General features: G+C 54.3%; 7 protein-coding genes across 7 annotated transcripts; 5 read left to right on the forward strand and 2 right to left on the reverse strand.

Moving 5' to 3' along the window:
- Positions 1 to 25: 25 nt before the first annotated feature.
- Positions 26 to 232, forward strand: N7510_002063 (uncharacterized protein; the record flags this gene model as incomplete). Its single annotated transcript, XM_056973990.1, has 1 exon — positions 26 to 232. One exon carries the CDS (start codon positions 26 to 28, stop codon positions 230 to 232), a length of 207 nt encoding a protein of 68 aa, XP_056839107.1.
- A 936-nt stretch (positions 233 to 1,168) lies between these two features.
- On the reverse strand, positions 1,169 to 2,132 carry N7510_002064 (uncharacterized protein; the record flags this gene model as incomplete). The annotated part of the gene is made up of 2 exons (XM_056973991.1): positions 1,169 to 1,908; positions 2,042 to 2,132. 2 exons carry the CDS (start codon positions 2,130 to 2,132, stop codon positions 1,169 to 1,171), a joined length of 831 nt encoding a protein of 276 aa, XP_056839108.1.
- Positions 2,133 to 2,542: 410 nt separating this feature from the next.
- N7510_002065 (bifunctional AAA family ATPase chaperone/translocase BCS1) lies at positions 2,543 to 4,110 on the forward strand (the record flags this gene model as incomplete). Its single annotated transcript, XM_056973992.1, has 2 exons — positions 2,543 to 2,695; positions 2,755 to 4,110. The coding sequence occupies 2 exons, from the start codon at positions 2,543 to 2,545 to the stop codon at positions 4,108 to 4,110; spliced, it is 1,509 nt and encodes a 502-aa protein (XP_056839109.1).
- A 302-nt stretch (positions 4,111 to 4,412) lies between these two features.
- Positions 4,413 to 6,304, forward strand: N7510_002066 (uncharacterized protein; the record flags this gene model as incomplete). Its single annotated transcript, XM_056973993.1, has 2 exons — positions 4,413 to 5,023; positions 5,083 to 6,304. The coding sequence occupies 2 exons, from the start codon at positions 4,413 to 4,415 to the stop codon at positions 6,302 to 6,304; spliced, it is 1,833 nt and encodes a 610-aa protein (XP_056839110.1).
- Positions 6,305 to 7,296: 992 nt separating this feature from the next.
- N7510_002067 (uncharacterized protein) lies at positions 7,297 to 8,554 on the forward strand (the record flags this gene model as incomplete). Its single annotated transcript, XM_056973994.1, has 2 exons — positions 7,297 to 7,555; positions 7,635 to 8,554. 2 exons carry the CDS (start codon positions 7,297 to 7,299, stop codon positions 8,552 to 8,554), a joined length of 1,179 nt encoding a protein of 392 aa, XP_056839111.1.
- Positions 8,555 to 9,775: 1,221 nt separating this feature from the next.
- N7510_002068 (uncharacterized protein) lies at positions 9,776 to 10,542 on the forward strand (the record flags this gene model as incomplete). Its single annotated transcript, XM_056973995.1, has 3 exons — positions 9,776 to 9,850; positions 9,905 to 10,046; positions 10,106 to 10,542. 3 exons carry the CDS (start codon positions 9,776 to 9,778, stop codon positions 10,540 to 10,542), a joined length of 654 nt encoding a protein of 217 aa, XP_056839112.1.
- A 278-nt stretch (positions 10,543 to 10,820) lies between these two features.
- Positions 10,821 to 12,477, reverse strand: N7510_002069 (choline transporter-like family protein; the record flags this gene model as incomplete). The annotated part of the gene is made up of 2 exons (XM_056973996.1): positions 10,821 to 12,167; positions 12,217 to 12,477. 2 exons carry the CDS (start codon positions 12,475 to 12,477, stop codon positions 10,821 to 10,823), a joined length of 1,608 nt encoding a protein of 535 aa, XP_056839113.1.
- Positions 12,478 to 12,645: the final 168 nt, after the last annotated feature.

Genomic DNA, 12,645 nt, shown 5'->3' on the forward strand with positions numbered 1-12,645 from the left:
TTTGCGTCAGATATACCATTTCAAGATGGGCGAGGATCATACCGAGGATAATGACGGTGGTGGTTCCGTCTCCCACCTCCTCATCCTGCGTCCGACTGAGCTCAATCATGCTCTTGGCCGCGGGGTGCGACACCTCGATCTCTCGCAGAATGGCGTGTCCGTCATTGGTCAATACAATACCCCCCATGGGGTCCAGGAGCATCTTCAGCATCGCTTTGGGACCGAGACATGACCGGATGATGTCGGCAACACTGCGTTTGGGGTCGAATTAGCATCGTATGGAGGGGTACGTGACGATAAGGTGGGGGGGATGTACGTCTTTGCAGCGGCAATGTTAGACAGCTGTGCTCTGCGACCGACCTGTCTGTCACCAGCATTGGTGTCTGGGTTGGCGGTCCGTCAGTCCATGAACGCAATCACCAGGAGGGGTCGCACGGGGATGACCTACTCATCACCACCACCGGGGCCTGCATGTTGGCGGTGGTATCTTTCTTTTCTGCTGGTTTAGGGAGGATAAGGGAAACGAAGGGAGCAGGATCGAGTACAACAAGAGAGTGTGGGTGGAAGAATCACAGCTCAGGAGGTCCGCTGTTGTTCTCCCGCATGATTTCCATCGAATCAATTTTCCCAGTGGGAGAGCTTAATGCGCTAGTCCCGATCGGGTGATGTTGATGCCCGGCTCATGAGGCTGCCTATTAGATCCATCGGACACAGACAACGGTATGTATGATTAGTGATTGTACAAACGGCGATGACTAGTTATATGGCGGACTCTGATTAAAACTCCCGGCTCTCTCCAATATCACACACGTCAAATACCCCCGTCTCCGGCAGATCGTGCTCCTTCAGCGCGACCTTCAACTTCTTCGGCGGCTCCAGCACGTCTTCCTCCGTCAGCACCCACGTCCCCCAGTGCATGCCCAGCGCCTTGCCGCACTTGGTATCCTGGAATATTTTCACCGCGTCACGGGGATCTGCATGGACAGAGCTAAAGATGTGTCGAGGGCCATACGCGCCAATGGGAATCAAGCCAAGGTCAAAGGGCCCCCGGAACTGACCAACTTGTTTGAAAGCAGGGCACGTGGGTAACTTTTCTTCTGAACCCCGGTCCTCAGCGCCTTCCGATTGCTCGGACACAGCTCGGTATCCGGTATCTCTGCACAAACAATCAGTAGACAGCTCTCGGGTGTTGATCATCACGGACATACCCAGCAAAATAGACCTTCTTACCACCGGATTCGACGGCCCAAGAGGCCCACAAGGTCTTGCATCGGTCAAAGGGCCCGCGAGCGGTCATATGCTGGCAGGGGAGGCAGCTAATCCTCGCCTTGATGTCCGCCGCAATGGGCTGGGCCTCGCCAGCGGCGTCGACCTGGGTGGATTTCTGCGCCGACGGCGACAGGGTGATATCCCGCTCATCCCACCAATCCAACTCGGTCACACTGCGAATCCCACAGCTATGGAACCACGCCTGGTTGCCCAGCGGGGCAAAGAAGTGGCAGTTGGGATGCTTCTTGGCGATCTCTGTCACGGTGGGATGAGACAAATGATCGTAGTGGTTGTGTGAGATCACCACAGCATCAATCACGGGGATATCCTTGATCTGGCACGGTGCCTCGGTGAAGCGCTTGGGACCCAGCCACGAGAATGGCGAGCAGCGGTCCTCGAAGACCGGATCAAAGAGCACTCGAAGGCCGCTGGGGAATTCCACATAGTAGCACGCGTGCCCTAGCCATGTTGCGCGCAGTTTCGAGGTCTCGCGGCTGGGAAGAAACTCGGGTTTCCGCACTGGGACAGTGGGCGGCGTGGTATCGGGGACGTTGGCTTTTCCGGTTAAGCGACGACTGCGCGACCAGGACGAGTGAGCAAATGGTACAATGCAATATGGCTTCCCCAGGGCCGACTCACCTGATCATTTGCGCGATAACCTTGAAGTTAAGGTCGGTGAAGGAACTGCCCGAGCAACGTTAGCGGTGCGCCAGAGGTGTCAATTGCAGTACTTACTCCCACGGATTCCGGAATCCCGATGGGACGTGGTGACTCTTCTGCGCCGCATCGTCGGGCCCCGGCTTTGTCGGCGCAGCAGAGACCGTCAGCGCATACAGCGCGGCGTTGGTGATGGGGTTAGTCATGTTATGAAAGCCAAACTTCCCGGGCCTCTAAGTCTGAGTCGGTCAACGGAGAATAGGCCACCGCAGAAGGGTGTGCATTTACCTTTTTATGCGGCGATTAGGGAGTGAGAACGCAGCAATGCAAGGGTAAAAGACCGGAGGCGCTCGCCCGCTAACTCCGGGTCGGTTGCAAGTTGCCCCGACGGAATGTTCATTGGTACACTTCGCCATATACTACTAAGAAAGTACTAACTATAGGAAATCGTATGAGATATCCCTAGTATAGTATGTGTAGAATATACTGCCAGTCCATGGATCCCCATAACGCACCCGTTGTGTCGGCCCGTGGTGGCCCCCGATAACCGTCTTTTTTCTCTTATCGCTCAACCAACTCTCTCTCTCTTCATCTCCCACACTCTTCCCTTGCTGGCATGGACTCCAATGGACGCGTGCCAGGGTCGCCTGCCGGACCAGTCTCACCGGCGGAGCTGATCCTGCAGCAAAAGAAAGATGCGCTGCAGTCGGCCCCGAGTGGCGATGGCGGTCTCTGGTCGCAGTTGACCAACAATCCCTTATTCACCGCAGTACGAGAAATCCCCCACGCGTCTGCTGCGAACGCTGACTGACTTGATAATCTCCCTAGGGATTTGGACTGGCAGGTCTCGGAGCGGGACTGACCCTCGCGCAAAAGGGGGTCCGACATGGCGCGGCACTCCTCCGTCGGCGCATGCTAGTCGATGTCGAGATCAGCATCAAAGACGACTCGTACCCGTGGTTCCTACACTGGATGACCCTCTACCAACAATCCCAATTGAGTGCGACCCGCGCGGCAGCCAACACCTCCGGGTTCATGGACCGTCTCCTCCAAAAAATCACGCCGGGCATGCGACACCTCTCCATCCAGACACAAAAGGTCGAGCACGCCAACGGAGCTATTCACACCCACTTTTCCCTCGTACCAGGGCCAGGGAAACATGTCCTCCGTTATAAAAACGCGTTTGTCTTCGTCAACCGCGTGCGCGAATCCAAGTCACGCGACATACAGACTGGAAAGCCGTGGGAGACCATCACCCTCACCACCCTTTACTCGCATCGCCATATCTTCGAAGAACTCTTTACCGAAGCTCATGCCTATGCCGCAAAATCCCACGAGGGGAAAACAACCATATACAACAGCTGGGGGACAGAGTGGCGGCCATTTGGACACCCGCGACGGAAGCGACCGCTGGAGTCCGTGGTCTTGGATAAGGGCGTGAAGGAACGCATCGTGGCGGATGTCCAGGATTTCATCTCGAGTGCACACTGGTACCAAGACCGTGGTATCCCCTACCGGAGGGGTTATCTCCTCTACGGGCCCCCAGGAACGGGCAAAAGCTCCTTTATTCAGGCGCTCGCAGGCGAGCTGGACTACGACATTGCCATCCTGAATCTCAGTGAGCGAGGGTTGACCGACGATCGACTTAACCATCTGCTCACGATAGTCCCGAACCGCACGCTGGTGCTGCTGGAGGATGTGGACGCCGCATTCTCGAACCGGCGTGCGCAGTCCGATGCGGATGGCTACCGCGGAGCTAACGTGACATTCTCCGGACTCCTCAACGCGCTCGATGGTGTCGCCAGTGCGGAGGAGCGGATCGTCTTTCTTACCACCAACCATGTCGAGCGGCTCGACGAGGCCTTGGTCCGACCGGGGCGCGTCGACATGACCGTGCGGCTGGGCGAGGTGACGCGCTACCAGGTCGGCCGTCTCTGGGATCGGTTCTACGAGGAGCTCGACACGGATGGGTCACATCGGAAATTGTTCCTCGATCGCCTCCAGGAGCTGGGACTGATCGAGGACGAGCATGGCCATAAGGCCGACCGGGCCAAAAGTACCAGCGCCGCGGCGCTACAGGGATTGTTCCTGTACAACAAGGGCAACATGGACGGGGCCATCGCCATGGCGGAAGTCCTCACGCACACCATGCACGCCGAAGCCGCCGAGCACGGGCGGGAATAAAAACACTGTACCATATGACTCCTGTATATAAACCAATCCAAGCGATAGCTAGACCGCTGCAGACACTAAATATAGCCGTTCTGTACTCTGGTTGGGGCCTTTTCCGACCCCAACAGCCACTCAGGATCCGCCGTCGAAGCGCCGCTGCAGTCCATGTTCCCCCGGTCACATCCAATCAGCGCGGTCCTAGAACTATAACCGCCGGGGCTAGTCCATCACGAAGTGCCGGGAATGATGTATAAGAGAATACCCAGCATCCTTGTCCCCTCGCCAGGCTTGCATCGCTGCACCCATCCCTCGCCATGAGCCAGTTCCAATTATTTCCGCCTCCCACGCCAGAGGTGAAGCTGAACAAGAACCCGTTTCGCAGACCAAATCTGAACAAAACGGCGGGAGCGCCGCTAAAAATAATCGAGGATACTCAGGGCTCGAAGACAACTACGAACGTCGGGCGATCTACGCCGGAGCCATCGCATGGGTCTGTATCTCCTCAAACACCGAAAAGCCAAGGTCGCCGAGCAAATACACAGCGGCAGCATGATAGCCCTAGTACCGTCAGCAGCAGCACCAGGACCACCGCTACGCCGGCTACCTCACCACAGTCCTCGCAGTCCTCGATGTCGCCGGTCCCAATACGATCCATGTTCCCACAGTTCGATCCCCAGCTGGCCAAGACTCGGCCCTCAAGGGCTACGCACAAGCCAGAAAAGCTCACTCTCAATACGACTTCCGATATCGATCAATTCCTAGGACCGAAGACCGTACCGGCGAGCCTGCTCAACTTTCCAACCGATGCGCTGGACCCAGAAGAGATTCGATATTCGTCTACCTCGGAACTGGGGATATTGTGGGAGACTGCCAATGGGCAACGGCCACCGGAGCTCTGTGGGACATTCAGTTTGCGCATGACGAAGTATGATCATCGTATATAACTGCCATAACTCAGTTACTGACGTATACTTCTGACTATAGAACCGACCCGGCAACATTTACTTTTGGGCATTCACAACAGCCATTCTATACTCTTCAAACATACTCAACAAACGAAATCGCGCTGTCACGGGGAGACCCATCAAAACCGAACAGCAATGTCCCAATCATGATGCTAAACCTGGAAGAGCGCAGCCGGCGCGACCATCCACACGACGGACTCGTCGCCCTCCTCTTCTCCAGACTAGCAGCCATGCTCGCCATCGAACAAGCCGAAGAAATCTGCAAAGAGCACCACCTCTCACCCACTGAGGCAGCGGAGGTAGAAGCCAATGCGCTCAAGCGCGCCGCCGCCCAAGAATCATGCCGACTATCCTGGAACCGGCACAGCCGGCTGTACGAGCTTCGGCACCCCTCGCTCTCAAAGCGGAACCCGCCCGCCCTCGTCGGCGCAGCGGGGATCCCACTGTCGCCCGTCCGATCTCAGTCCTCGGGGCTGCTTCATATCGCCGTCTCTGCACCGTCCAGCGATGCTGAGCCTCATCAGCCACCCACTATCATCGTCACGGGGCCAGTTTCGTCAACGGCCATGGAAGCAGCGCAGCAAGCTGCCGATCCGCGCACGTCAACACTACCAGTCACAGACTCGGATGAGCCGCTTGCGGCACTGGATTTCGGCACCAAGACTCTCTCCATCTGTCCCGCGGCTGTCATTGCCACGATCCCGTCGTTGTACGCGATCGACTCACTCATCGCGGCGATGATGGCCGTTGCCGTCTCCGACGAAGCGACGAACCCTATTTTGGCGGATATGTCCATCGGCTCGCCGTCCTTGCACCCGCGTTCCTCTCAACATGACTCCGCTACGCGCACAATGCCGTTCCGAGGCAAACTGGTTACTACCATCGCGGAGCGCGAAGACGCAGAAGAGAGTCTGCAGCTTGCAGAGCGGATCGAGTCCGCGCAGACAATGAGAGATCCCAAGAAACGGGGGCTCTTTAGGTTCTGGGGTCGTTCGTGGTCTACGACACAGAAAAAGAAGAAGAATCAGCCGGTTGTGGAGGAATTCGATCTGGAGAAGTATGGCCGTTATGCCCCTGGCTCGGCGCGCGAGGGAGAGAAGTTACCGGGTGTCACTCGCAGCGGGCTGCGGGTATTGTTCTGGGGTTTGGAGCTAGTGGTCAAGGCGTTAACAATGGTGGTGAAGATCTTGGCGTGGTTGCTGGTGAATTCGACGCGGTGCGTCACGAGTGAGAAGTTCTGAGCTGGTTCTCAGGGGTATTTACCCTTTTGATTCTGTGGTACCCTTTCTCTTCTTCATGTTTTTGTTGTTATGTTCATACGAGAGCGAGGGTGTAGAGGTGCAGGGATAGTTTGGTATACCCGGAATTGATTGTTTTTTTTAAAGTAGAATTAGTGAGTTCCTCGATGGCGCTCGTTTTCATGGAATGTAGCCAATTACGGTCGATTCAGGCACTCTCGACGTGAATAGACAGTCACAATCAACTAGCGAGAAACTGGACTGGCTCTCTTGGTATTGGGCGTTCGGACCGGCACTGATCATCGTCCGGAGGAACACACTGCCCCGGTGGCATGACGTGTTGGCCCCTGTCTCATCTCGATCTTCTGGGGCGCATCACCATTTTCGGCACTTACAGAGGACTCCCGAGGAGCACAGTCATCAGCATAGTTCGAGGTCGATCGAATAAAACAAGCTAATGCCATCGTGAATGGACAGAACACTTGACCCAGGGCTTCATAATCAGTGAAAGCGAAACGAAGCGTACATTTCCAGTCAATATTATAACGTTGAAATACTATAACATGTACGCAGTTGATGGCTGAGATATAAATAGGACACCGATAACAGATGGGCAATCGAGCAACTGTTGGGGCTCACAAACAGACCAATAATCATCCCGCACCTGAAAAACCTATACCGCTTTAGGCTTCACGCTGCCGTCTCCCCCACATACAAGTTCCTAGCGGGGGCTATTAGGGCCGGCCCAAGCGGCCGCTAAGTGAAGCCTTTCTCCGCTGGTGCCGGTAGGGAGCCCCAAAGTGGAGAACAACAAGGAGATTTGACCGAGAATAGCACTAAGCTAAAGGGCTCGCGAGGCTCATTTCGGCGGCTGAGGTTGGGCTAGTCCCTTGCCCCATGGTTAATGATATTTTTAGGAGCCTTGCCCTCGCTCGTACGGGCCTCGCAGCCTGACTTTCTTCTTGTCAACATCGCATACATCTCAGTCAAGCACAATGGCCAATTTCTGGGCCGCTGCTTGCTATGCTGCTTTTGCGCTTGTGCCGGCGGCTCAGGCGATCCCTTTCGAGGAGCCTCGAGCAACGCCCGTATATGATTTTGACCGTCGAGGGGGACAACAACCCCCGGCTCCCACCGACGGGCCTTTACTCCCACGTGCACTTGGACGGCGATTATACAGTGTGAGTGCTGGTGTCTCATACTTGACATCGACTGTGGGCTCCGAATTCTGCGGTTACTCGTCTGGCCAACTAGGTTCGTTTCAATGGACTCGGTGATTGTTTTCAATCAGCTTTTTTCTCTTTCTCTAACCTGAGTCTTTCAACCGAAATAGATGGAGGAATCTTCTGCAATCCTGGTTATGCATGCATTTTCCACACTCCCGACGCCACTTACAATGGCATGGTCGCTTGCTGTCTAGATGACGGTGGCTCATCCGCCTGCGGCTTCCGAAGTACCTGCTACAACGCCGACCAGATTTCCTCGACGCCAAGTCTCATGTCATACTCGGACAACAACTTCGTCCAACTCTGCACTGACAATACGGCCGCGGAGTGCGTGACATGGACATACCCAGAGCTGGGAGTCACCGACTTCCAATGCACGGATACCAACACCGTGATCTGGATGTCCACGTGGGCGACGGGGCTTACCGCGCTTGGATCTGGTTCTGTTTCGGGCTCCTCCTCGACAGCAATCCTAGAGATTGTCCCCATCAGTACAGTCGGGGACGCCTATATAAATGAACATGTAACAGGCGCTGGGAAACAGCCTCTATCCACCGCTGCAGCGGCGAGCTCAACTCCTACCCTCAACGTGATCAACAATAGCACCAACTCCGGCGGCGGCTCATCGGTCTCCAGCGGCGCTATTGCCGGCGCCGTGGTGGGCAGTGTGGTGGGCGTTGCAGGTATCGGCGCTGCTCTGTTCATGTTCTTCCTGATGAGGAGGAAGAAGAACCAAGCTGCCGCTGCTGCTGCTTCGGGAGACCAAAACCGTCGCTCAATGACACAGGAAAACGGTGCACCACTGGCCTACATACCCTCTTCTCAAAGAGGGAATGGAACTTTGCTCAATCCCTCCGAAATCGACGGGTACCCCACTACAGGGCATAAGTCTGATCTCTCTGAAGTCGAAGGCAGCAGTTCTCCTCCTATCACTGAAGTCGAGGGTAATAATACCCGGTCGCATATTCCTCAGGAGATGGATGCTCGGGGTGAGGTTGCAGAATTGCCAACTGAGGGTCATCATTAACCCCTTCCGACACGGATGGATGATGTGTGTATAATGGTTTTCTGTTTCTGCTGTTTCTTTTGAGATGTCTATACCCTCTACGTTTGCATAGAATTATGGTGCATAAATATGAATTGGCAGTTGCATACAGTATATATATTCTGGTGCATTTTGGAAAATATAGATTCTCCAGGCGACTGTGGTCAAGGTATGTCAACCTTATTTATATCTGGCAAGTTCTTCAGAATGCATACCAGAGAGGAGACATCCCTTGCGCGTCTCAAAGGTGAAACATATATGTTTGAGGCAATAGAGCTCTGCAGTTCGCTTGCTTCTACCGAGCTATAGGAATCGCGCATACCAAGTGTTACTATGGTATAAACTATTTTGCCATAGTGAAAGTTCCGCCACTCCCTAGGGTCTAAGGAGCTATGTTTAGAGAGCCCTACTCAAACAAAATTTATGACACGCATCTGCAGCTCCGGGGGTTTTGAGGAGTTGCGGAAGCCGCATAATACAGATAGAGTGATAAGTTTGCAGTTTTGTACCATACACCGTAGATAAGCTTCCGCGATTCAAGGGCCTTAAAACCGCGGAACTCCCATCATACAAAATATGTGGATCGTGGAGGCCCCGCTATAAGTAACCCTAACTTGACCTTTGAGCAACTACAACTGTGTGACAATCAGCTTCCTCTTCAAATTAACACCACCAGAGTGCTCCATTCAACAAATGCAGCAAGCAGATCCAAATAAGAATTTAAACAACTGTACGTGTAACCCTAAATGTCCGTCTCCTGGCACGGTGCATTCCTCGGAAGATACCCAGCCAGGGATAAGACCCAGGCACGACCCGCGTATGTATGTACATGGCAACTGGCACATTCCATTGCCATTCCAGGCCGATTGCCAGGAAACGAAGGGAAGAGAAGGGAGCATTGCGCGTTTCTGTTCTGTTTAGGTGTGTCGGGCGCCGTATTATCCGACCATGCCAGCAGAAGTTTATAGGAACACATAACAGGATGGCACTAGAATGTTCACGTCACCAAGGGATTGGATGTTTACTTTGTTCATTTCTGGTGCGTGGCATGCCAGTATTTAAAACCTGTAGTCGAGTACATGCCCGCGCTGGCTTTTTTCCTTACCTCTCTCTATCTCTATCTCCTGCTACCCCCTCTGATACCTCACTTCTCTCTCTCTTTCTCTATACTCCCAAAACAAACCTACCATCCAATCAAGCAAGATGCGTTCTTTCATTGCTGCTTTCCTCATTGCTGGCGCTGCCGCTAGGTCGACTGCTGACTACACAGCGTGCGCGGTAAGAATATCTCTTTATACGGGCTATCAATTTGTCACTAACACTATCCAATAGGAGGCCCTCATCAACAGCGCGAGCCTGCCTGACTTCTCCGACTGCTCCGATCTGAGCAGCGTTCAGTGCTTCTGCGCCAACAAGGACGCCCTCGACAACATTGGCGATGGCGCCGCGGAGGCCTGCACCGGCACGGGAATCAGTAAGCACGATCTCTTGCAGCATGAAAACAATCAAGGAAGTACATACTAACAAAATAAGCTATGAACGACCTCTCGGGATCCCTGTGCAAGAGCAACAACGTGGAAGCCGGCGCCCGCCACGCCAGCAAGCCCATGGAACCCGCCAACCACAAGCGCGCCTACGCACCCGAGGCCTCCGCCGAAGTGCGTGTGGTGACCGTGACAGAGACACAGTGCTCATGCAAGAGCACCCAGAGGGCAATGATGCCGGGGGTTTCGCAGATCCCCATCGACGTCCCCGCGGCGAGCAGCAGGGCCACCCCGTCTTCGTCAATGGGCATGATGTCCTCGTCTTCTATGCTCTATGGCTCGCACTCTGCTACTCCCACTCCCAGTGGTGCGAGTGCTAGCCGCTTCCAGGCCTTCCAGGGTGCTGCCCCTGCTGGCTCGGCGGTGCATAGCGGTGTTGCCGCTCTGGGTGTGGCGGCTGTTATGGCTCTCATGGTTGCTCTGTAAGGTGTAAACACTTCGAGTTCTTGATTCATTCTTGGACTGGGTCTCTGTTCAATTCTGTCTACCTTGATTGGGTCTTTTATTCTTTTTGGGAGTCTATATTTGAGTACTGGGTTTTGTTTCAGTTAGTCTATTTGAAGTTTAGGATCTGCTATTAATGACCAATGAAATATGTCTGTTCTTACGATATTGATGGTGTGTAACCGTTAATAAATTGTGGAGTAGAGTAGCTACGGTATGACCATCTGTAACCGAATAGTGATATCCAAACTCAAGCCCATTTAAGCATGTATCGCCTGCTGCACTTGTGGATACAGTTGTACCAGCTTGTAATAGATATCCGGGTGATCATTGATCATAACTTGAGGATCCCAGCCCATCGCCACGAAGATGGTCTCAACGCCACTGCCGATGGGAGTCATAAACACTTGGCAGATCTGCAAACCAATGACGAACGCGAACGCCATGATGACAGGAGTGAACTCGCCATTGGTGTTGTAGGAAGGCTTGGTGTACTGCAGATACAGATAGGACAGCAAGGCACAGACATAGGCGACGAACGTAGAGCCCATAGTCAGCACGGGGCCCATCAGACAATCCTGCACCAGAGCATCAATTCCACGATTGCGCATCATATTCCAGGTATCCTTGGCAGCGGGAATATAGGCTTTGCCGTACAGCGCGATATGGCAGAAGGCGTAGCGGTTAAACAGTGTGACGAGCCAGTCAAGCAGCGAAATGATACAGCCGAGGATCCACATGAAGATGCTGCCGATCAGGTTCCCCTGCGCAGCTTGCTGGCGCTGCGCAACAGAGCACGCCTGGCGGAGCATCTGGATGATCGCGATAATTAGACTGCCAAAGCTGATGCTGCCGAAGGAGTAGGTCGTCGCACGGCGGAATGCGCCCCGAGTCGAGCCCCTGGGCATGCCGCCGGGGGACTTGCTGAAGAAATACCATGAGCCGTAAACACCCGCAATGGTCGTGTGCACTGTGTTCTTGATCCACTCGCTGAACCAGTACATGGCAAAGGTCACATACACCACCAAACCGATGACCCTGGCCGTGCTGCAGCCGCCGTTTGCACAGGACGGATTAGTCCCCGTCGAATCCGGCTCGTAGGCAACGTATATAGCGACTAGTGTGACAGAAAACCAAGCTGCAAAGGCGACAGTGACGATGCCGCCCAAGGCACTAACCAGAAACACATGCCCGTACCCGCGCGCAACATCCATGGCAGTTTGCAACATGAACGCAGTGAAGGGGATGCGTGGAATCCAGCTGATGAAACAGATGATCGCGAAGACGCCAAAGATGAGGAAAACTATTCCACCTCCATACTCCTTTTTCGCAATGTAGTAGATGCCCGTGGCCAGCGCGAAGACTATGTTTAGAATGCCCGTCGCCCATATGAAAGTCTTGGTGAAGTAGCGCGCGCCCATGAAGTACGCCCACGAGAAGACCAGTGCGACGCACAGAACAAAGATAAATAGCACCAGGGTATTGGTGTCGAGCGAGAAGTTGTTAGATGCGTCGTAGATGGTGTCTCCGTTGAACCTTTTATTGGTCGCGTACTTGTGGATAGTCACGCCGGAGACTGCGACATATCCGAGAAACACGGCGATCAACTGAATTCTCTATTAGCTTTGACCTGATGTTGCGGCGAAGTTCACTGACCAGCAAGCCAGCCCATATATCGTTATACTTGGGCCGTTCGATCTTGAAAGCCTCGTCGAACTCGGTGTACGGCGGCGGCGGTTCCTGGGGATGCTGGCCCTGCGCGTAGGGCGGCGGCTTGGGCTCGCCCGACGGCTGACTACCATTTTGGTAGTCGTTGTTGACGCCGTCAGCCTTTTTGGAAGAGGCCGGTGGACCATCCACTGGCTCCTCAACGGACCCCTCGTTCGGGTTGTAGTAACTCGCAGCCTGTCCGCTCATAGTGTTCCGGGATTCCCACGAGAAGCAGTCAAAAGAGGAGGAGTAGGGAATATTCTCCGCGGACAGGAGAAAAGTCGGGATTCTGCAGACGCAAGGAGCTCCGTCGTGCATTTTCCGCATGCGGACACAAATCCATGACGCGCCCTCATGGCGTCATGCAAATCGGGC

Source organism: Penicillium lagena (assembly GCF_028827675.1).
Source record: "Penicillium lagena strain IBT 129212 chromosome Unknown utg000001l_segment0_segment0, whole genome shotgun sequence".
In the NCBI taxonomy this organism is placed as follows: Eukaryota; Fungi; Ascomycota; class Eurotiomycetes; order Eurotiales; family Aspergillaceae; genus Penicillium; species Penicillium lagena.